General features: G+C 41.5%; 1 protein-coding gene across 1 annotated transcript; it reads right to left on the bottom strand.

Moving 5' to 3' along the window:
• Positions 1-694: 694 nt before the first annotated feature.
• On the bottom strand, positions 695-22,115 carry LOC129826561 (vacuolar protein sorting-associated protein 37B-like). Its single transcript, XM_055887441.1, has 4 exons — positions 21,887-22,115; positions 9,265-9,436; positions 4,159-4,241; positions 695-3,828 (listed from the first exon to the last, which is right to left on the bottom strand). The coding sequence occupies exons 1-4, from the start codon at positions 21,989-21,991 to the stop codon at positions 3,340-3,342; spliced, it is 849 nt and encodes a 282-aa protein (XP_055743416.1). The 5' UTR covers positions 21,992-22,115; the 3' UTR covers positions 695-3,339.
• Between the last annotated feature and the right edge of the window lie 110 nt (positions 22,116-22,225).

Genomic DNA, 22,225 nt, shown 5'->3' with positions numbered 1-22,225 from the left:
GCTTTCTCATCCAGAGGTCCCGCCTCTCTGACCTCCTCCAATGGGTTTTGAGAACGAATCGAGAGAGGACGTGAGAGGATGCAATTGAGACTCCCCTGTTGTCCAAGGAACATCATACAGTAATTATACTTCATGGCAATGTCAGTACATTAACACTAGATGGCAGTCTTGTTTCAATATACCCTGCAGCTTGATTTTACCATCAAGGCTGGCTCTTGTATTGTAATTAGGATTCATAAAAAAAAAAAACTTCCTCTAACTCTTATGTTCATTATAACATTTAACATAAGATGTGACAATGTATACATCTTCACAGCAAAATATATTAACAGTGAGACAGTAGGTAAGCGTGGCTGTGTTCCTAATGGTACCCTATTTCCTACATAGTGCACTACTTTTGACCAGAGCCTTATGGGCCCTGGTCAAATTTAGAGCCCTATAAAAGGAATAGGACTGTGAGGCCTAGGCCGTAGAGGGAGATCAACTCCATTGAAAGTTCATTCCAAGCTCAGATGTCATTGTTAATCTCACATTTTAGAATATAACCTTTCTAAGTATTCTGAATTAAGTTGAAATGGGCAACTGTACAAGCTCTACTCCCGAACAACCTACATTAAACTTACAGATCAAGCTTTGTGATTTGGTGTGATGCAACTCAAGAGACAACAAATACAACAACAACAAAAAAAAACACTTTTCACCATCCTTAAAAATAGTTTTATAATTCCACCAACCACCTCTACAATCGTAAAAGCTAAAAGACCTACAACATTACATTGAATAACATAGCAAACAATGTATGAAAATGAGTACTACAAATGTCTATTTTAAAGCAGCCCAAACAGCTGAACTATGCCAGTTATAGACAAACAGCTAACTACAGCAGAGAAAAACTCTGAAATTAATCATTGATTAACAGTTTGTTAGAAATGCAAGTTCGTCAAACAAAATGGGTATATAATAAATCCCAAGCAAACGTATTGCTCCGATTGTGGCCCATTTATCAAAAATATGCATTTGTTCGATATCAGACACATTTAAAAACTCTAGGAGGAGTCCTATTGTGTTGGTGAAACATAGATATGCATAAGAACAGAACTAGTGGTCACCCACCTCAGGGCAGGCAAACCACCTTCTATTGATGGTATAAAGAAGCGGTACAAGTACCACACAAGCATTAGGCACAGTCCCTGAAGACATACCTCTCAAGCACAAATTCAGAAGCAAACTGAAGTGGTGGCACCAGCCCCATAGCACCAGTTAGGAGAGTTGAATCCTGACAGGCAGACAGACTCAAGCCTTTCCTGCCCCCAGGCATGCATAACCATCACATTAGTTGGATAACTGAACTGGGAAACTGAACTGGGCCACAGCCAAGGGGAAGTAAAACATTGATGGTATGGTTAGCAAAGGGCTAGGAACATACTATACATGTATGTTCTTAGGCTAGGGGGATCCAGAGCAGCAGAGCAGTCAAGCATGGTCAGTGTTCACAGATCAAGTCTAGAACAGTATGATTCTCCATAATCAGTCCAGTGTAGGCACTAAGTGGCTCTTTAACAGCGCACAACTGCAGCATGTAGGACAAGGTAACCAACCACCGTTTTAGGATATGTGACTCCTTCAGGATAAGTATTTGTAATAAAAATGGTGCAAGATACATTTTAGATGGGTACAGAATTATGTTTGATCCAGACTCCATTTCCTGAATATGGTGTCTGGTGTGAAGAAACAATAGGTTACATACGTTAAAATGTGCACACCTCAAACTACTGCCATTTGGGTATAAACCTAACAAATGGATATGCAGGAAGGTATGAAAATAGTACTTTTACACAACGGTTACTTTATAAACAACTTCAGAGACATTAAGATGACATGGAATCTTTGGTGTTCAGTCAATATGATCCGAATGAAATCTTTAGAGCCCAACACAAACATTGTCTACATACAGAGGATGCTACTGCTCACAACTGTGGATGACTGGCTCAGTTATATGCTTGATTTTACATGGAGTATATGGTTATATCACAGTTTAAGATATATAGACAACATCTTGTTTCAACAGCAATAACTAAAAACATCAAGAATGATAAGCTTTAGAACATGTACCCAAGTAAAATCAAGATAAAAAGGTAATTCAATGATGAAAGGAGTGATGAAGGATAAGACAAAAAAAAGGTAAAAGGAAAACAAATGTCTCAACTGCCGAGCATAAAATATGCTTATTAGATAAAGGACTAAAATATAGTTAAGGAAAATGTATTTTATGGCCATGGACAGATCCTTCATTAGGCCAGAGCAAGAGACCCAGGGTTCAGTGTGTTTGTGACAAGTGCCCCACCCACCCTTATCAGTGCATGTTTGCACATATCTGCCCTGAGCGACAGAGACCAACTGTCCTCCGTATTGGATTGAGCATGCAATCCATACAATCCTTTGACAAATCCCTGTGCTGGAGAAGAGATGCACCCACCTCACATTTTCTGTAAAATGTCTGTCCACTCCTTTCTGGCAAAAATAAGCATCCAGCATCCTGTAAGACATTAGTACTCTAAATATATATTAATTAATTTAAGAAGAAGTCTCAACATTTCTAAGTACCCTATGGAAATAAGTCAGTAAGTCAGAATATAATGTATACAGGTTTGTGCAGATATACCTGGGAAATAAGTTTTAAAACAGCACAGTAAGGTCTCTGTTCGTTTTGCATATGGTTCGCCATTATCTTCCGTGAACAGTCTCTGGTAACGCAACATAAAAACAACCAATTCAAATGACACAGTAGATCAGATGAGAAACAGTGATGAACGGCTATAGTCCCCTTTCCCTTTAGATACCTCAGACGAGGCACCATCAAGAAAAAAGGGAGGACTGAGGACATAACTGAGGGGCATGGACTTTCTGACTGGGACAAAGTGGCGAAAACCTAGAGCTCATTTAACTGGGGTGATGGCCAGTCCAGGCTACTGAGGCCAGTGAACCATACATGGACATTTATTTGACTTTAGACTACATCTAAAGCCCTGTCGCTGAGGGATTTAGCTTTGCAGACATAGACAGACTGGTAGGTCAACTCCTTTCTGGAGTGTTGTAGCAATGGAGTTCTGATTCTGGTGAGAAGAGTGCAAATTCAATCTCGATGTTGTATAGATTGTTTTTTTCTTCTTCAGTTGGACATGCCCAGACCAGCCTTAGCAAGTCAATCAACCCCCTTTGCGATACGTTGCACCGTATTCATAGAGGTTCACAGCCTGACAACACAGAAGATAGTTCCAGCGAGGCTGCAGTGCAAGTCCACTGCGTGTACTGTAATGCACCTTCACTGTGGCCCCTTCACTACTGAATCATGAAGCCAGACTGCGGAGCCATGCGAGGGGGAGGCCTCTGAGGCAGGGCAGGGGGGTACTGAGACACAAAAGGGTGCTGGTACCCAGGGTTGACACTGAGCAAAGGGTGGCCCGCCCTGGGGGGGATAGGGGGGTATGGGGTGGCAGGGTAGGAAAAGACAGCAGGCTGGGGCTGGGGGGCTACAGCTGGGGGTTGTTGGGCTGGAGGTGGAGGTGGAGGGGGGGCTCTCCTGGGCTGAGGCACTGGAAAGGGGTTGTGGTTGTTGGCCTCTGTGTAGAGGGGGGTTGGCCTGGCTGAGACCTCCTGAGGATGGGAGCAGGAGACTGGGACCCGAGGCAGCTGTCCACCCTTCAGCACCATCTCCTGCAGCTTGTCAATCTTCACCCTCCTCAGGTGGGCCAGCTTCCTGTTGTTCTGGTACGAGTCCATGAAGGCATCCAGGGTGACGTCCCCGTCCAAGAAGGAGTCCGCCATGTTCTGTTTAGAAAAGAGGGACGGTTTAAAAACATTCCAAGAAAGCAGTCTGGAGATTCCATGCACACCTTTTATGGAAAAATAAATAAATAATAAAGTATAAACAACGTGATGAATAGATGTGAGGATTCGACAGTAACAAAACTAAAGAACAAATGTGAGGTGTTCCCCCAACTTGTAACTAACGGGACCAGATGAATAAACCATAAATGGATAGCCCCTCATGGCCACAGCGGAAATAAAACAGGAACGGCAGCACACAGTGTTTAAACTGATGTCGCAAGACACATTGGGCCATCCTTTGACAGAGAGAGGTGTTGTAATGCTGCTTACCTCTGTCTCCTCTTCAATCTTGGCTCCCTCTGCCTGCAATAAAGCAAGAAATGTGTCCAATGAACTGTTCCCAGAGCTGTGGTCTGTGAGCAGAAGAGAAAAAATAAATAAACAAAGTTACCATTTTGTTTACGAATGCAGCTAGAATTCATCATGTCAGTGACAACACTTGGAAATATGTGGTCTGAACAGAGGAGAACGGAAAGGACAAGACAAAAGTTGACATTTTGTTTTACGACCGCAACTAGAATTAATCTCAAACAGTCGCCTCTCATAGTCACGACTGTTGAAACTGTACTGCTGAAAATAATGAGTAGGCCTCAATAACATGAGACACTGACTCACATGATGACTGCTACAGAAGTATGAGGGAGTATTCAACCAGTGAGCAGGGAACACACACACACAGCTCCATATCCAGCCGTCACTCATTCTCTACAACAACCTCTGACACCAAAACCAAGGCCTCATTACGAGTTGCCAGGATAGAACCACTCTGAGCAAAGAGACTGACTGTCTTTCATAATGAGTGGTGAACTGAAATATATTGGGGCCTGTGTCTGTAAATGCACCCTACTCCAAAAATAGTGCACTGCTTTTGACCAGAGCCCTTTGTGAGTATGGGGTGCTATTTGGCCCAGTCAGGGAGTCTCCAAGGAATCTGAACGATTTGCCAGCCTGGTTTTTGTGTTGAGTCAGTCTGCTGACTGAAAGACAATACCAGCTGGAGCTGCTGGAATTACATGCAGGACCGGACACCAAAGCAACCAGATCACACAGCAAAACTCTAGGTTTATGATCCCTAACCACTAATGTGGTGCCAATGCCAACTCACCCACATTTCACCAACACTGGACAAATCACACCTTACAGAAAGACAGAACTCATGTAGCCTAGAAGATGAGAACATGAGTGGTTGGAAAAATTTCTATGCATTATTTTTTTTAAATCATATCGGTTATTACAATTGTTTGTGTAATAACAAAATAAGTATGTATGTGTAAACCCATTTGACTTGTCAGAATAAGACAGATCTGAGCTATACATCAGGGAGCTCCAGCAAGAAAGACAGAGAGACAGATAGAAAAAGAAAGACCGATCGAGAAAACACGGTAAAGCATAGACAAAGGCCTGGCCCCCTCCACCCCCCTGGCAGTGTCAGATAAAACTGGCTTAATTTAACCAGCTTCCCCGGGCATGATGCAAGGCGTTTCACAGCTGCCCCAGCCAGCGGTGCACCCACTCACAGTGAATGACCACACTGACAGAGAGAGAACTACTGTCTGTCTAATATCACAGGAAAACAACTTTTAAACAGAGAGGACAGGGAGGGGAAGTGGTCATCGGTCCAATTGACATGACTGAGATCGTTTGATATGTTTGTGAACTAGACATGTTCCAAGTAGTGTATTAGAACCAAATCCAAGCGTACTGTAGGTGTGAGTTTCAGAGTGAAGTGTTAGGAGGATAGAAGCTCTTCCTCTGGCCCAGCCAAATGACTCTCTCATCCCCTCTCCACTCTAATGAGACAGACTCACACGAGCATCAGCACTCCTCCACACAATGGAATGATTCTCCACCTCTAAAAGACCAGAGTGGAACACACACACAGTTTGGACCCAGGGATCATGAGACTGCCATTTAGTAATGGATACAGACCAGCCTGCACTGACAGTGAGGGGGGAGTTTTTGGCCTCTCTTCCTCTCGCTCTTTCCCTCCCTCCCTCCCGTGCTTTTTTGCCCTCACACGTCAGCAGCACAACAGCCCGCTGTTGTACTAAGGGGCAGGGGGGCACAGTCTGTTCTGCCACCCTGGTCCCCACTAACTGCCACCCTAGAGAATCTTCTGAAGCACCGTTGTTGCAGTTGCTATGGTGGAGGATGGAGGGAGTCACTGTATGCAAAGGAAAGACACAGACCAAACAATACTGGGTTGATTCTGCCGTAAGACCATGCTTTTCATCTGGGTCACATGGCCGAGTTCAGTTGCTCCCAGCACTGTGGGCTGTCTCCCAAATGGCACCCTATCCACTATATTGCGCAAAAATAGGGTACCATTTGGGACACAACCCTGCTCTGTCCTTCCCATGCAGATGCACTACGGCTGCTGCTTACAGCAAATCCACAACTAGGACAGCCAGCGCCAGCCAGCACACAGGGAAACCGGTATCCTACATTTGACAAAAGCACACTTGCCATCAACAAACAAATGGCAGGTGGCGAGGTCTTCCGTGATACAACAGTCACACAAGTAGAGCATGGGAATAGAAGTCCAGGCATTGTCATCTCCCGTCTGGACTACTGCAACTTGCTGCTGGCTGGGCTCCCTGCTTGTGCCATCAAACCCCTGCAACCTTCCCAAGTTCTCTCATGTCACCCCGTTCCTCCGTACACTCCACTGGCTTCCAGTCGAGGCTCGTATCCACTACAAGACCATGGTACTTGCCTACGGACCAGCAAGAGGAACTGCCCCTCCCTACTTTCAGGCTATGCTCAAACCCTACACTCCAACCTGAGTACTCCGTTCTGCCACATCTGGTCTCTTGGCACTCCCACCGCTATGGGGGGGGGGGCAGCTTCCACTCAGCCCAGTCCAAGCTCTTCTCTGTCCTGGCACCCCAATGGTGGAAGCAGCTTCCCCCTGAAGCTAGAACAGCAGAGTCCCTGCCCATCTTCAGAAAACATCTGAAACCCTACCTCTTCAAAGAGTATCTTAAATAATCCCACAGCATTCCCTCTCACACCAAAAAAGAACATGTATTTTGTGAACTAACACTCACACTTTCATTTCTAGCTCTGACTTTACTGATAGCTACTTTGAGGAAGAATGTACATACTAGAACTGTGATATTTGGTTGTCCCACCTAGCCATCTTAAGATGAATGCACTACGTCGCTCTGGATATGAGCGTCTGCTAAATTACTAAAATGTCAATGTAAAAGCACAATACCATCTACTGTGTACAAAAGGAGGCAGAGAGAGACAGAAAGCCTGTTCAGCTACAGGAGGGTAAATGGCAGCCTATGCATTGAGGAGGGCCAAATCACTGCTCTTGTGACTAGAGGAGAATACAAAGACAAACTAACTTTATCAGTGAGTGCTACATCCACAACAAACACTGAAGTGAAATGTTGGCATGCTGTTTGGAGGGGGCTGCCTGGCAACCTTCGCATCATACCAGGTCATAAGTATCAGCAGTCAATTTATTCAGTGGCGTAGGATGCACCCCCACAGGCCCCGCAAGGCAGGGGGGATCCCCTAAAGCTCGGGGGCCCTCCAGATAGTAGATGAACACGTCAAATGTAACACAAAATGTTTAGAATTACAGAAAATTAACTTTAAAACTGCAACATTTTCTCTCAGCCTCATTGCAAAATATGTCAAATAGCATGAGATTAGCTATTAGAACTGTACATTTTTCTCTCTGACCCATTTAAAAATGTGTAGAATTGCAATAAGTTAACCATTTTCCTACAAAACTTGCCTGGACCTTAAAAATGAAATACAGAAATATCTCACTTGCATAAGTATTCACACCCCTTTACTATGACACTTCAAATTGAGATCAGGTGCATCCAATTTCCTTTGATCATCCTTGAGATGTCCCTACAACTTGGAGTCAACCTGTGGCCAATTCAACTGTTTGGACATGATTTAGAAAGAAACACCTGTCTAGATAAAGGTTCCACAGTTGAAACTGCATGTCAGAGCAGAAACTATACCATGAAGTCCAAGGAAGTGTTCATCGACCTCTTAGATCAGGGATGGGCAACTTTGATGGTGGTGGGGGACACAAAAAAACAGAACTCCTCATGGGAGCCACAGTGGCTCATGGGTCTACGTACTCACATCCCCCAGAAGGACAACAGTCTCTATAGCACGTCACCAATCTGGGCTTTATGGAAGAATAGCCAGACGGAAGCATGATGGGGGTTTGCAAAAATGCACATGAAAGACAGAGCATAAAGCAAAAGAATCTGTAGTCGACGAGACAAACATGGTACTATTTGGTCTGAATGCAACGCACTATGTTTGGATAAAACCAGGCACAGCTCATCACCGGTCTAACACCATCCCTACTGTGAAGCATGGTGGTGGCAGCATCATGCTATGCGGATGTTTTTTTGTGGCAGGGACTGGTAAGGATCAAGGGAACATTGAATAGAGCCAAATACAGGCAAATCCTTGAAGAGAACCTGTTTCAGAGTGCAAATGACCTTAGACAGGTGCGAAGATATACATTCCAACAGGACAATGACCCCACGCATACAGTCAAAGCAACGCTGGAATTGCTTCAGAACAACAATGTGGCCCAGCCAAAGCCCAGACTTGAATCCCATTGAAAATCTGAGGAAAGACTTGAAGATTGCTGTTCACCGCTGCTCTTCATCTAACAAGGAAGAATGGGAGAAAATCCCCAAATCCAGATGTGCAAAGCTGATACAGTTATACACAGACGACTCAAAGCTGTAATCGCCGCCAAAGGTGCTTCTACAAAGTAGAAGTACTCAGGGGTGTGAATACTTATGTCAATGAGATATTCCTGTATTTCATTTTTAATACAATTGCAAAACATTCTAAAACATGTTTTGACTTTGTCATTATAGGGTATTGTGCCCCCCCCCCCTCCTTCAATTCAATGCTGGATCCTGCTCAATACTGGCAGAGATGAGCTACTGCGGGAGGGGATATTAAACTGGGTTAGGGCCACTATATGGGCCTTCTGATGGGAAAAGCTGGAGAAACTGGTCAGGTCTGTGTGTCATAATCCAATGGAAGAACAAACAAGAGGAAAATATTATGCAAACTCACAAACTACGCGCCATGCCAGTAAATTACAATGTTCAAAAGCTCAAAGTGAGTTGTCAATTTGGCAATCCGGGTAATAGCATTGAACTTCTTCAAACCGTCAAGCCATCACACAAACCATGTCACCCAAAATAAAAGCTTATCATATCAACCTATTCATGTCAACAGTCATGCATTTCAAATTCAAATATATAAATTCAAACCGTAAGAAAGCCTCATCTGAGCCAGAATGGCCAATAGGGCAGGAACCTTAGTCTTGTTTCTGTAGCGTGTATTACCTAGTTTAACATATATTACCTAGTTTGGATTTGTGAACCTGGTAGGCCTCGAAGCTCTCCTGTAGGGAGCTGTAGCACCTGGTGAGCTGGCTCTTCTGGTGATTCAGTCTGGGCTGCAGTTGAAGGTTCTGCTCTGCCAGGCTCCGGTTACTGGCCAGGATCATTTCCTTGGTCTGTTGCACCTCATGCATCTACAACATACAAAGGATCACACAGACATTGAGTATGATTATATGAATACAATAATGCGATTATTGTGGATAGTCAGATAAATACAATAGATTAAAATGTTTGCAAGAAGAAAGATTTCCCTAATAATCCTGTTTACATGGACACATCTGGAAAATCAGGCTACCTGATGGCAATCAGAAAATCGGCAATCAAAATAAACATTCTACCACAGTGACTATGTTATTTTTGGGAAGCATACTTGATTCTGAATTTGGATATACAGTATAAAGTTTGCAAGTAAGCGTATTCTGTTTTTCTGAACTACACTCACATAAGGAGTGCTAGCACATGCGCTGATCAAATACACCACTGGAACGCCGATTAAGATGTTTACATGTTATTGCAGCGCAATGGGTGTAACTTTTGTTGACAATTTCGATACCTTTTGGAAACAAAACACATTTATAAGGAGGATGGGATCCAATAGCATAATTTGGGTTGCTAGATCCTTTCACACCATTATAAGACTGCATTGAGACAATGACTTATCGGTGACCCAAGCCCAGCTCAGTTAGTCCCTACCATTGTATCGATGAGTTGTCATAATCCTACTACAAAAGTACATTATACCAGGGGCGTTGGTAGACACAATATAAGTAACGTATTTTATGTTCCTCTAACTGCCCTGAATGCCTCTGCTGATCCTACAGCTATTGTTTGCAGTAATCAGGTGCCTATGATCCAGAGTTATATTGTTAGCACTGAGGCAGTGTATTCTAGTAGGAAGCTCACTGTGTGCAGCCCACCTTGCAATAACAAAAATAACATGAGCATGTAAACTCTGCTAAGCTTCCCAGTAAAGCAATGCAAACAATCAAGCATCCCAGTAAAGAGCTAAAAATAGCCCACATTAACATATTTAGCTTAATAAGAAACAAGATTCATGAAATGACTAACTTGGTAGTAACCGATAACATTCAAATTCTGACTATCTGAAACTAAGATAATACCTTCAACGATACAATGGTAGCAATACATGGTTATAAAACCTACAGAAAAGACAAATGCCAATGGAGGTGTTGATGTTTATATTCAGAACCACATTCCTGTAAAGCTTAGAGCGGATGTAATTTTAAATACTGTTCAAGTAATATGGCTACAGGTTCATCTGCCTCACCTAAAGCCCATTCTTGTGGGAAGCTGCTATAGACCACCAATAGCTAGTCAATATCTGGATAACGTGTGTGAAATGCGCGATATCAACAGAGGTATATTTTCTGGGTGAATTAAATATTGACTGGCTTTCATCAAGCTTTCCACTAAAGAAAAAGCTTCAAAATGTAATTAGTGCCTGTAACATGGTTCAGGATATCAGTCAAGCTACCAGGTTAGTAACAAACAGCACAGGATTTAAATCTAACGTGTATTGATCACATCTTTACGACTGCTGCAGAAATTTGCTTGAAAGCAGTATCCAGATCCATCAGATGCTGTGATCACAATATAGTAGCCATATCTAGGAAAACCAACATTCCAAAGGCTGGGCCTAATATAGTGTATAAGGGGTCATAAAATACAATTTGTAGTTATTCCCATGTTGTTGATTAGAGGTCGACCGATTAATCGGAATGGTCGATTAATTAGGGCCGATTACAAGTTTTCAGAACAATCGTAAATCGATAATTTTGCATATTTAGCTAAAAGAAACCTGCATATTTAGCTAAAAGAAATCCAGGTTAGCAGGCAATATTAACCAGGTGAAATTGTGTCAATTCTCTTGCGTTCATTGCACGCAAAGTCAGGGTATATGCAACAGTTTGGGCCGCCTGACAAATCGCGAACTAATTTGCCAGAATTTTACGTAAGTATGACATAACATTGAAGGTTGTGCAATGTAACAGGAATATTTAGACTTATGGATGCCACCCGTTAGATTAAATATGGAACGTTTCCTTATTTCACTGAAAGAATAAACGTTTTGTTTTCGAGATGGTAGTTTCCGGATTCGACCATATTAATGACCTAAGGCTCGTATTTCTGTGTGTTATTATGTTATAATTAAGTCTATGATTTGATAGATCAGTCTAACTGAGTGATGGTAGGCACCAGCAGGCTCGTAAGCATTCAATCAAACAGCACTTTCTTGAGTTTTGCCAGCAGCTCTTCGCAATGCTTCAAGCATTGCGCTGTTTATGACTTCAAGCCTATCAACTCCCGAGATTAGGCTGGTGTGACCGATGTGAAATGGCTAGCTAGTTAGCGGGGTGCGAACTAATAGCGTTTCAAACGTCACACGCTCTGAGACTTGGAGTAGTTGTTCCCCTTGCTCTGCATGGGTAATGCTGCTTCGAGGGTGGCTGTTGTCGATGTGTTCCTGGTTCGAGCCCAGATAGCAGCGGGGAGAGGGATGGAAACTATACTGTTACACTGGCAATATTAAAGTGCCTATAAGAACATCCAATAGTCAAAGGTATATGAAATACAAATCGGATAGAGAGAAATAGTCCTATAATTCTTATAATAACTACAACCTAAAACTTCCTACCTGGGAATATTGAAGACTCATGTTAAAAGGAACCACCAGCTTTCATATGTTCTCATGTTCTGAGCAAGGAACTTAAACGTTAGCTTTCTTACATGGCACATATTGCACTTTTCCTTTCTTCTCCAACACTTTGTTTTTGCATTATTTAAACCAAATTGAACATGTTTCATTATTTATTTGAGGCTAAATTGATTTTATTGATGTATTATATTAAGTTAAAATAAGTGTTCATTCAGTATTGTTGTAATTGTTATTATTACAAATAAATACAATTCGCCCGATTAATCGGATCGGCTTTTTTTGGTCCTCCAATAATTGGTATCGGCGTTGAAAACTCATAATCGGTCGACCTCTATTGTTGATGTAAATAATTTGTTGGTCTGTGGTGTGTAATGAGGAGCAACCAGACGCAGCACTTGACACATTTATGAAATTGCTAATTCCAGTTACTAATAAGCATGCATCCATTCAGAAAATGACTAAAAATGGTTAAAATCACAGCGGATTGATGAGGAATTTTAAAATTGTATGGTTGAAAGGGATGAGGCAAAAGGAATGGCAAATAAGTCTGGCAGCCCAACAGATTGTCAAATGTAATGCAAATAGAGAAATCATGTGACTAAACTGAATAAAACAAAGAAGAAACTATACTATGAAACAACGGTAACTTATATAAAAGAATCAGAGTAAAAAGATCTGGAGCACCTAAATAAAACTTTGGCCAAAAAGGCAAACTCAGCTCCTTCACCACAAAACCCACTGATATCGCTAATTACTTTAATGAATTTTTTTCATTGGCAAGATTAACAAACATAGGCATGACATACCAGCAACAAACGCAGACACTACACATCCAAGTCTAACTGATCAAATGATGAAAGACAAGCATTGTAATTTAGAATCCCGTAAAGTGAGGGTGACATTTTTTGTTATTGTCTATAAACAATGACAAGCCACCGGGGTCTGACAACTTGGATGAAAAATTACTGAGGATAATAGAGGACGATATTGCCACACCTATTTGCCATATCTTCAAATTAAGCCTATTAGAAAGTGTGTGCACTCAGGCCTAGAGGGAAGCAAAAGTAATTCCGCTACCTAAGAATAATAAATCCCCCTATACTGGCTCAAATAGCCAACCAATTAGTCTGGTTGCCAACCCTTAGTAAACTTTTGGGAAAAATTGTGTTTGTCCAAATACAATGCTATTTTACAGTAAAATAACTGACAACAGACTTTCAGCACGCTTATAGGGAAGGACATTCAATAAGCACAGCACTTAAACAACTGACTGATGATTGGCTGAGAGAAATTGATGATAAAAAGATTGTGGGGCTGTTTTGTTAGACTTCAGTGCAGCTTTTGACATTATCGATCATAGTTTGCTGCTGGAAAAACTTTACACCTCCTGCTATACTGTGGATAAATAGTTACCTGTCTAATAGAACACAGGGGGTGTTCTTTAATAGAAGCCTCTCCAAACTAATCCAGGTTGAATCAGGAATTCCCCAGGGCAGCTATTTAGGCCCCTTACTTTTTTCAATCTTTACTAACAACATGCCACTGGTTTGAGTAAAGCCAGTGTGTCTATGTACAGTACCAGTCAAAAGTTTGGACACACCTACTTATCTTTTTTACATTGTAAAATAATAGTGAACACATCAAAACTATGAAATAACATATGGAATCATGTAGTAAAAATAGTGCTAAACAAACCAAAATATATTCTATATTTGAGATTCTTCAAAGTAGCCACCCTTTGCCTTGATGACAGCTTTGCACACTCCTGGCATTCGCTCAATCAGATTCATGAGGTGGACCTGGAATGCATTTCAATTAACAGGTGTGCCTTGTTATAAGTTAATTTGTGGAATTGCTTACCTTCTTAATATGTTTGAGCCAATCAGTTGTGTTGTGACAAGGTAGGGGTGGTATACAGAAGATAGCCCTATTTGGCAAAAGACCGAGTTCATATTATTGCTAGAAAATGCTCAAAATAGCAAAGATAAACGACAGTCCACCATTACTTCAAGACATGAAGGTCAGTCAACATGGAAAACTTCAAGGGCAGTCGCAAAAACCATTAAGCGCTATGAGGAAACTGGCTCTCATGAGGACTGTCACAGGAAAGGAAGACCCAGAGCTACCTCTGCTGCAGGGGATAAGAGTTAACTGCACCTTAGATTGCAGTCCAAATAAATGCTTCACAGATTTCAAGTAACAGACATCAACATCAACTGTTGAAAGGAGAATGCGTGAATCAGGCATTCTTGGTCGAATTGTTGCAAAGAAACCACTACTAAAGGACACCAATAAGAAGAAGAGACTTGCTTGGGCCAAGAAACACGAGCAATGGACATTAGACTGGTGGAAATCTGTCCTTTGGTCTGATGAGTCCAAATGTGAGATTTCTGGTTCCAACCGCCGTGTCTTTGTGAGATACAGAATAGGTGAACGGATGATCGCCGCATCTGTGGTTCCCACCATGAAGCATGGAGGAGGATGTGTGATGGTGCTTTGCTTGTGACACTGTCGGTATATAGAATTCAAGCTACACTTAAGCAGCATGGCTATCACAGCATTCTGCAGCGATACGCCATTCCATCTGGTTTGTGCTTAGTGGGACTATCATTTGTTTTTCAACAGGACAATGACCCAAAACACACCTACAGCCTGTGTAAGAGCTATTTGACAAAGGAGAGTGATGGAGTTCTGCATCAGATGACCTGGCCTCCACAATCACCCAACCTCAACCCAATTGAGATGGTTTGGGATGAGTTGAACCGCGGAGTGAAGGAAACGCAACCAACAAGTGCTCAGCATATGTGGGACCTCCTTCAAGACTGTTGGAAAAGCATTTCTCATGAAGATGGTTGAGAGAATGCCAAGAGTGTGCAAAGCTGGCATCAAGGCAAAGCATGGCTACTTTGAAGAATCTGAAATATATTTTGATTTGTTTAACACTTTTTTGGTTACTACACAATTCCATATTTGTTATTTCCTAGTTTTGTGGTCTTCACTATAATTCTACAATGTAGAAAATAATACAAATTAAGAAAAACCCTTGAATGAGAAAGTATGTCCCAACTTTTGACTGGTACTGTATGTAGCTCAAAAAAAATAACACCCTCTGGGGCTTCTACTATAATTCTAACTAAATTTGCACAAACTGATAGTGAAATTTCAGACGCTGTTAGCTAAATGCTAAGCGAAAACGAACATAACTAATTGCATTGACTCGAGTCATTTTACCACATGACTCAGGTCAGTCTCATCAAGCTACATGGACAGAAAAAGCGAGTAGCTTGGGCGTGAACAGCATCATGTGGCCCAGCTCTGAAAATGAATTAACAAGCCGAATAGGCAGTAGAACACTTCTTCCAAAACAAATGATCTTGTCGTGGAATGACAGAAGCCAGCCAGCAGTGTGGACTTGGGCTGCGAGTGGATGGGTATGAATGGTGACAGAGAGAAAACAACATTTCAGACAAGGCCAGAGGCTAAGTGCATTCATAACCACTGTGCTTCACTGCTTCCCACACTGTACTGCCGTGACCTGAGCTGACCAAACCATACAACCAACTAACTAACTTCTCAGAACCGTGTCTCAATAAGCCACTCCAACGCAGTGCACTGGAGAAAAAAAATAACTTCCTAAAAAGGCGTCCATGACTGCAGGCTTGTTCTGTCAAACCCCCCCCAAAAAACACTATGTTTTGCAGGGGAAGGAAATAGTTAATGACTGGCTCTCCACTTTCTCTGTACAGTGACAGAAGATGAGGAACAAATTTAACAGGGGAACACCAAAACTGTCACACCAGACAGAGTGTAATGCTCAACATTCTTTTTCTTCCCATTTAAGATGCCATATAACATAATGACGTTATTATGCTGAAGGCAGAGGCTTTTAGCTGTGTGGGGTTTTGAGTACAGCGGCCATATCTGTATCAAGCGGCTCAGAGTTGGTAGGGGTGCTGATCTAGGATCAGTTCAGCCTTTTAGATCATAATTAATATGATTTTATGGACAGGGAACACCTAATCCTAGATCAGCACTCCTACTCTGATGCTTGATAAACACACATACAGCCACAGAGCTCAGAAGGCCAGAGGCAGCACACCCAAACAGAGGCTTTCATTTGGAGCCTCCTCTGGAGCTCAGTCAGGGCTCCAGACTGTGACCATCTAGTCACATTGCAAGTGCACTAAGCCATTGTAAAGTTGTTTTTTTAGGACATTTACATTTAGATTAATACATGGCAACAAGCAGTAGGTGTTATATTTAAGGCCAGAGGAGGTGTGGTATATGGCCAATATACCACAGATAAGGGCTGTTGTTACATCATCCTTATCACTTTACAGAAATTATCTTTGAACCCAAAAGTAGAGATAGTTCTAAATAAAAATGTTATGCTCTAAAGCAGGGGTCGGGAACCTATGGCTCCCGAGCCAGGTGTGGCTCTTTTGATGATTGTATCTGGCTCGCAGATAAAACAAAATATTCTCACTTTTTTTTAAATTTGTTTTATTTTTTTCTCCCCTTTTCTCCCCAATTTTCGTGGTATCCAATCGCTAGTAATTACTATCTTGTCTCATCGCTACAACTCCCGTACGGGCTGGGGAGAGACGAAGGTCGAAAGCCATGCGTCCTCCGAAGCACAACCCAACCAAGCCGCACTGCTTCTTAACACAGCGCGCCTCCAACCCGGAAGCCAGCCGCACCAATGTGTCGGAGGAAACACCGTGCACCCGCCCCCCTCGGTTAGCGCGCACTGCGCCCGGCCCACCACCTGAGTCGCTGGAGCGCGATGAGAAAAGGATATCCCTACCGGCCAAACCCTCAATAACCCGGACGCCACCCGGGACCACTGCGCCACCCGGGAGGCCTATTCTCCCTTGTTTTAATCCATCCATCGATTTTTCACTGCTCATGTCCTGTTCAGGGCTGCAGGAGCAATTGTCCATTATTTTAATTAAATGATACTGGCCTACGTTGGCCGTTGCTAGGTTAAACAGGTAAACGCCTCCTTTTGAATCAGTCTGCTCGGTCATTAGCTCAAAGCTAACCCTTCGACGAAGAAGATGGCGAAAAGAAAAAAAGATGACGAGTATCGTACATTTCAGGACGAATGGACCGAAGAATTCGCCTTTGTGGAGAGAGCAGGTTCTGCGGTGTGTCTAATTTGCAATGACAAAATTACATCGATGAAACGGTCGAATGTAAAGCGGCACTTCGACAAATTCAGAGGCTTATTATACTGACATTTAGTTGAATTCACTTTTAAAATATATTATATGGCTCTCACTGAAATACATTTCCAAATGTTTTGCTTTCATGGCTCTCTTAGTCAAAAAGGTTCCCGACCCCTGCTCTAAAGTGTCAAAAAAATATATAACCTAAACACAATATAAAGCCATCTATTAACTCACTGTAATCTAAAATATCAATAGTATATGGTTATGAATACTCCTTCCTTTAATGAAGGTTGAGTTTCACTGATATCATCAAGGCCCTTTTTCAGCCTATTAGCATAGACATTGGCTAGTAACTTAGTCAGTTGCCAACAATGTGATAGGTCTCCAATTGTTCAACTAAAGAGAGTTCTTCTTTGGTTTGGGCATAAAAACTATTAGTCCCTGTCTCAAAGAAGGAGGTAAAATAGGATTAGCAATACCCTCTTTGTAGACCGAAAGCAAGAACCTTCTAATATCAGGCCAAAAATGTGGATAGACATGATACTAGCAGTTTGGTGGCTATGAGTAATGGCACATCCCCTCGTTTCTCTATTGCTAGAGGAATTAGACAGGGTTGTCCAATCTCCACTCTTTTATTTATTGTAGCCAACAATTTACTGAGAATTTAAAAGGGATCCATATTTTTGGTAAAGATATAAATATCAGTCAATTTGCAGATGATATTGCCCTTTTCCCCCCTTGGCTATTGACAGAAACAAGAAATGTTCTATGGCCTCTGGGTTGACTCAACCTTAACAAATGTGATATCATGCCAATTCATTGCTGTGACTCAAGTCAACATTGCCTCCCTACCTGTTAAAAACAAAGTTAAATATTGAAGAATTGTTATCACAACAAAATGTTTCAGAGAATCTTTCAACATTGATAGTATATTTAATTCCATGAGAGATTATTTAAATCAGTGGCTGCAACGTGATGACTCAAAATTGAGTTTTGTTCTTTTGTGCAAGACTGATGGTTTATCTAGAATAATTTACCCAAGTCAATTCCTTTTTCTTTCTTCTAACAACATCAAAAAAGTAAATTGTTAGATTTATTTGTAGGAATAAAACACATATTTGGAAATCAAAATTTGTGAAAGACTATGATCATGGATGTTTACTTATTATTGATTTTGAGTTGTTCGTGGGTACTTTTAGGATTAAATGGTTGAAATTGTCTGTCTAATCCTACCTCTGTGGTATCATATCCCTAAAAGTCTGTAAAAAAAACTTGGACTTGAATGAAATGTGATTTTGACCCACCAAAATTACCTGTGAAATTATCAAAGTTTCACCAGCAAATCACATTTTTCTAGAAAGAGATTAAAATTGATAGCAAATTCATTTTCAAAGGCCTTTGGTTTGACAAGGGTATTAATTTTATCATTAGAGTTACGATCTAGCTAATGTGTTTTGAGTTTCCACTTCCTCATATGGTGAATAACCACAAATTAAATTAGGCCTATATATAATATTAGTGCACACACAGATGAAGGCAAATTCATCTCTATTGAACCAAAATTCTGTAGTCCTATTTTGGCCCAATTGTTAACCCAAAACTCATGACAAATCACTGGATTAGGTTGCATATCTAAATATTTTGAATCATGAATTCCTGTTTGGACATGTTAGAACTTATTTATTGAATACCATCTCAGTAGTCTGTCATTTCTTAATAAAACTTTGTGAATGACTTTATAATAACTTATAAGATGATGACTCAAATGTATTGTGTGACGCTGCACACATTTTTTGAGGGGGGGGGTTCCACCTAATCATGGCCTGGTCATCACCAACTGAAAAAGTTAGTAGGGGAAAAGGTTAGTCTGGAGCCCTGTCAGTCCAAGAGAACCCAAACAGGGAGTGAGATAAAGAGGACATGTCTCAATGTCAGGCCTGGTATAGGTCTAGTTACATATCACAGTCTCTTATTCACTGACTGATACTGGCTTACACCTGTGGTTACGTTATTTTACTTCCTCCGGTCTCTAACTACAATCACATCAAAATGGTGACAATGTTTCTCTTCTCTACAGCTCCACTGAGAAAGAGGCTTTGCCTGCTGAGACACTGATCATGGAAGGAATTCACATAGAGAGGCTGAATGACTGTAGACAATCAGCTTAAACTCAAATTCACTTAGAATTTGTACATTTCACATGTTAAGTTACTCATAAGATACACCATGTGGTGATAGACAACTAGGTCACCCAGCACTCTGGCATCCAGATCCTCCCTGTAACATTTGTTCAAAGGGAACTTTCCTTGCTTGATATGCTATTCTTAGCTGGATGTGTTGAGTTGAAAATAGTGTGCAGTTTCTGCTGCCTGATCAAACCAAGGCCAGTCTGGCAGCTATAGTCCCCGTCTGTCCCTGACTAACATGCACCACACACACACACTCCACACATGCCATTAGAGAGCGCAGTAAAATAATAATACACAGAGTTAACTTAGAACAGTAGGTTTATATCTACTGGTAGGGCACAACTTAGTCTACACCGGTTGTTTACGAAGCATGTGACAAATATAATTTGATATCAATACGTATGAAAATGTATGCACTCACTACTGTAAGTCTCTCTGGATAAGAGTGTTTGCTAAATTATTAAAATGTAAATGTTGATTGATGTCTGGCTGCCAGACAAACATAAAACAGTCAGTATGTAGCCTATGATATGAAACCAAGGTAAACCAAACAGAAGAGACTCGTGTAGATTCAGACTGAGATTATTCTTCATCTCAAATAATAAGAACAGACCACATTTAAATGTAACCCCATTTGCACACAATAACTGCGCCAGCGAGGGCGTTTCCAAATGTGTTAGCTAGCCAGAAGTGTACACGTGTCTATACTTACAGGTATGCATTCAATGAATTCTCAATCCTGGAGCAGTACACAGTGTACTTACTTACTGTACCTGCTCAGATTACATTCACATGTTCAGAGCTGTGACAGCCAGCAGCTTCGCCTTTGTCCCCTTACAATATACACACAGACATCATATGATAAAGGTGCAGAACTTCCCAACTTACTCAATGAGGTGTGTCCTGAGTTAGTCAGAACTGCCTTTTCCAGTCATTAGGAGCGCTTCTCACTTATCACACTGTGTACCAAATGGCACCCTATTCCCTACATAGAGCAGCACTACTTTTGACCAGGGCCCTGGTCAAAAGGGGTATAGGGAATAGGGTGCCATTTGGTACACAGACTATGACTAATTCCCTCCACTGCCAGGTCAATACACCACCCTCTGTAACCTGTAATGACATAGCTGAAGGTCCATGGTTGGTAACCTACAGCCTTAGCTCTGTGATATATAGCCCTATCGGCATTCAACTCCAATGCCACAAACTGTTGCTGCATCATACGTAGTAAAACGAAACCATGGTCAGCTAGAATCAGATAGAGGGAGTAATAAAAAAGGAACTTGGGACTATAAAAAGCTGATCTCTGATGATAGCACATTGAGACAAGCAAATCAATGCTTGCTGGTTTCATTGATTATTTTACAATGTCAGTTAAAGACCTTACAGATTATGAAGGCCTAGATCCATCTGTAGGAAAGGAGGATTCTATGGAATTCATGTCTAGGAACCAAGTAAGTTCAGCCTCACATACAGTGGGACAGCTAGGTTCTTGTTTTTTGTGTGATACTAGAAGTCCTGACCAAGGAGGACTGAAAACTTAAGCAATCATCAGTATTAAGCCGTGGAGTAGTTTACATTCAATATAATCTAACAAAGTACTGAAAGTTATTATGTTTTGTTGAGCAGAATGCCATGGCACAGTTTGTAACTAAGTCCATTTAGCAGCTGACAACGTCATCCTTGTTGTCATCAGTGTCCTTAAAAATGGCCAGTTGTAGTCATATGCATTTATTTACTAACAAACTGTGTTCGGGGCAGGGTTCCCCTGGGCTAAAAAGGATGCTGGTTATACAAGTGAAAATTTTATATTTTTAGATCGGGCGCATGACCATGACTTCGAGGCATTGCACCAATTTAAACAAAAATAAGTGTGAATGCCTGCCCTATTGGGTCTTGCAAATGACGTTTCCCAAACAGATCCTTTCTGACCAGCTGAACTGAACTGTATGTCATGTCATTGCTACAGCTTGGCAACATAGCGTACAGTATTTTGCTTTGTCACTTACCAACCACAATACTGGACTCCCTCCCCAGAGAGGAAGTACGCATTTTTACTATTTTCATTACATGTTGATCATGATGAATCTAATACCAAGACAAACATGGGAAGGATTCTGCCCATTTTAACTACAACATTGTTGTCATGTTTCTTGTACTGTCAATCACTGCGAGTGTTTTTGCTTGTTATGCTGTAAAAAATGCAAACTGCACCAGTGCTTCGATTCTACGAAACGTCTCGAGTTCCAGGAAGGTTACTTCGAGTAAGAAAGCAACGTTCTAAAAAGGTCGTAAAAGAGCGTAACACACATGACATTGAAATAGGCTACTCTACCTCCCCGAACATAACTGAGGTAAATATATATATATATATATATATATATATAGTGGGAAGTATGTCATTGTTCCGCAAATTCTTAACTTTCCCTGGAGGCTTCGTTGCCTACCCTACAAGCTGGCGAAAGCTAAACAAAGGGCTTGACATTGAAACAATGCAGCAGAAAACCCAAGTGATATAGTCATATTGTTATAGTGCCTTACCTCTTCCATTTCTTGGACAATGCTGTTGAGTTTGTCATCATCTTCAAGCAATTCGTTGAGCTGTGTCATCGAGTACGAACTAAACTTGTTCCCAAAACCTGACATTTCTGTCACAGCTGTGTTCCTCTCTTACCTCGCGGATCCTTTCGGGCCTTCACTTCACCGAGTTCACGCGATCCGGAGAATAAACAACAGCATCAAGCTAGGTGACTGGCTGAAGATACAAAAAAAAAAAAAGCTAGAGTATCACCGGAAGCTGTGGGTCTCTAGGACATGATTGGTGGGGATTTGACATCATACCAAAGACAATACATTACAGAATGTATAGTTGTTTTTTTT

Source organism: Salvelinus fontinalis, chromosome 28 (assembly GCF_029448725.1).
Source record: "Salvelinus fontinalis isolate EN_2023a chromosome 28, ASM2944872v1, whole genome shotgun sequence".
NCBI classification, from domain to species: Eukaryota; Metazoa; Chordata; class Actinopteri; order Salmoniformes; family Salmonidae; genus Salvelinus; species Salvelinus fontinalis.
This window is presented reverse-complemented; position numbering and strand designations above follow the sequence as displayed.

Excerpts from the sequence above, each read along its gene's own strand:
- LOC129826561 (XM_055887441.1), bottom strand. The coding sequence starts at position 21,991 with ATGTCAGGTTTTGGGAACAAGTTTAGTTCGTACTCGATGACACAGCTC. Across the intron at positions 9,437-21,886 it reads TTGTCCAAGAAATGGAAGAG|ATGCATGAGGTGCAACAGAC; the intron begins GTAAGGCACTAT and ends TGTATGTTGTAG. Across the intron at positions 4,242-9,264 it reads GGTTCACAAATCCAAACTAG|ACCACAGCTCTGGGAACAGT; the intron begins GTAATATATGTT and ends TTCTGCTCACAG.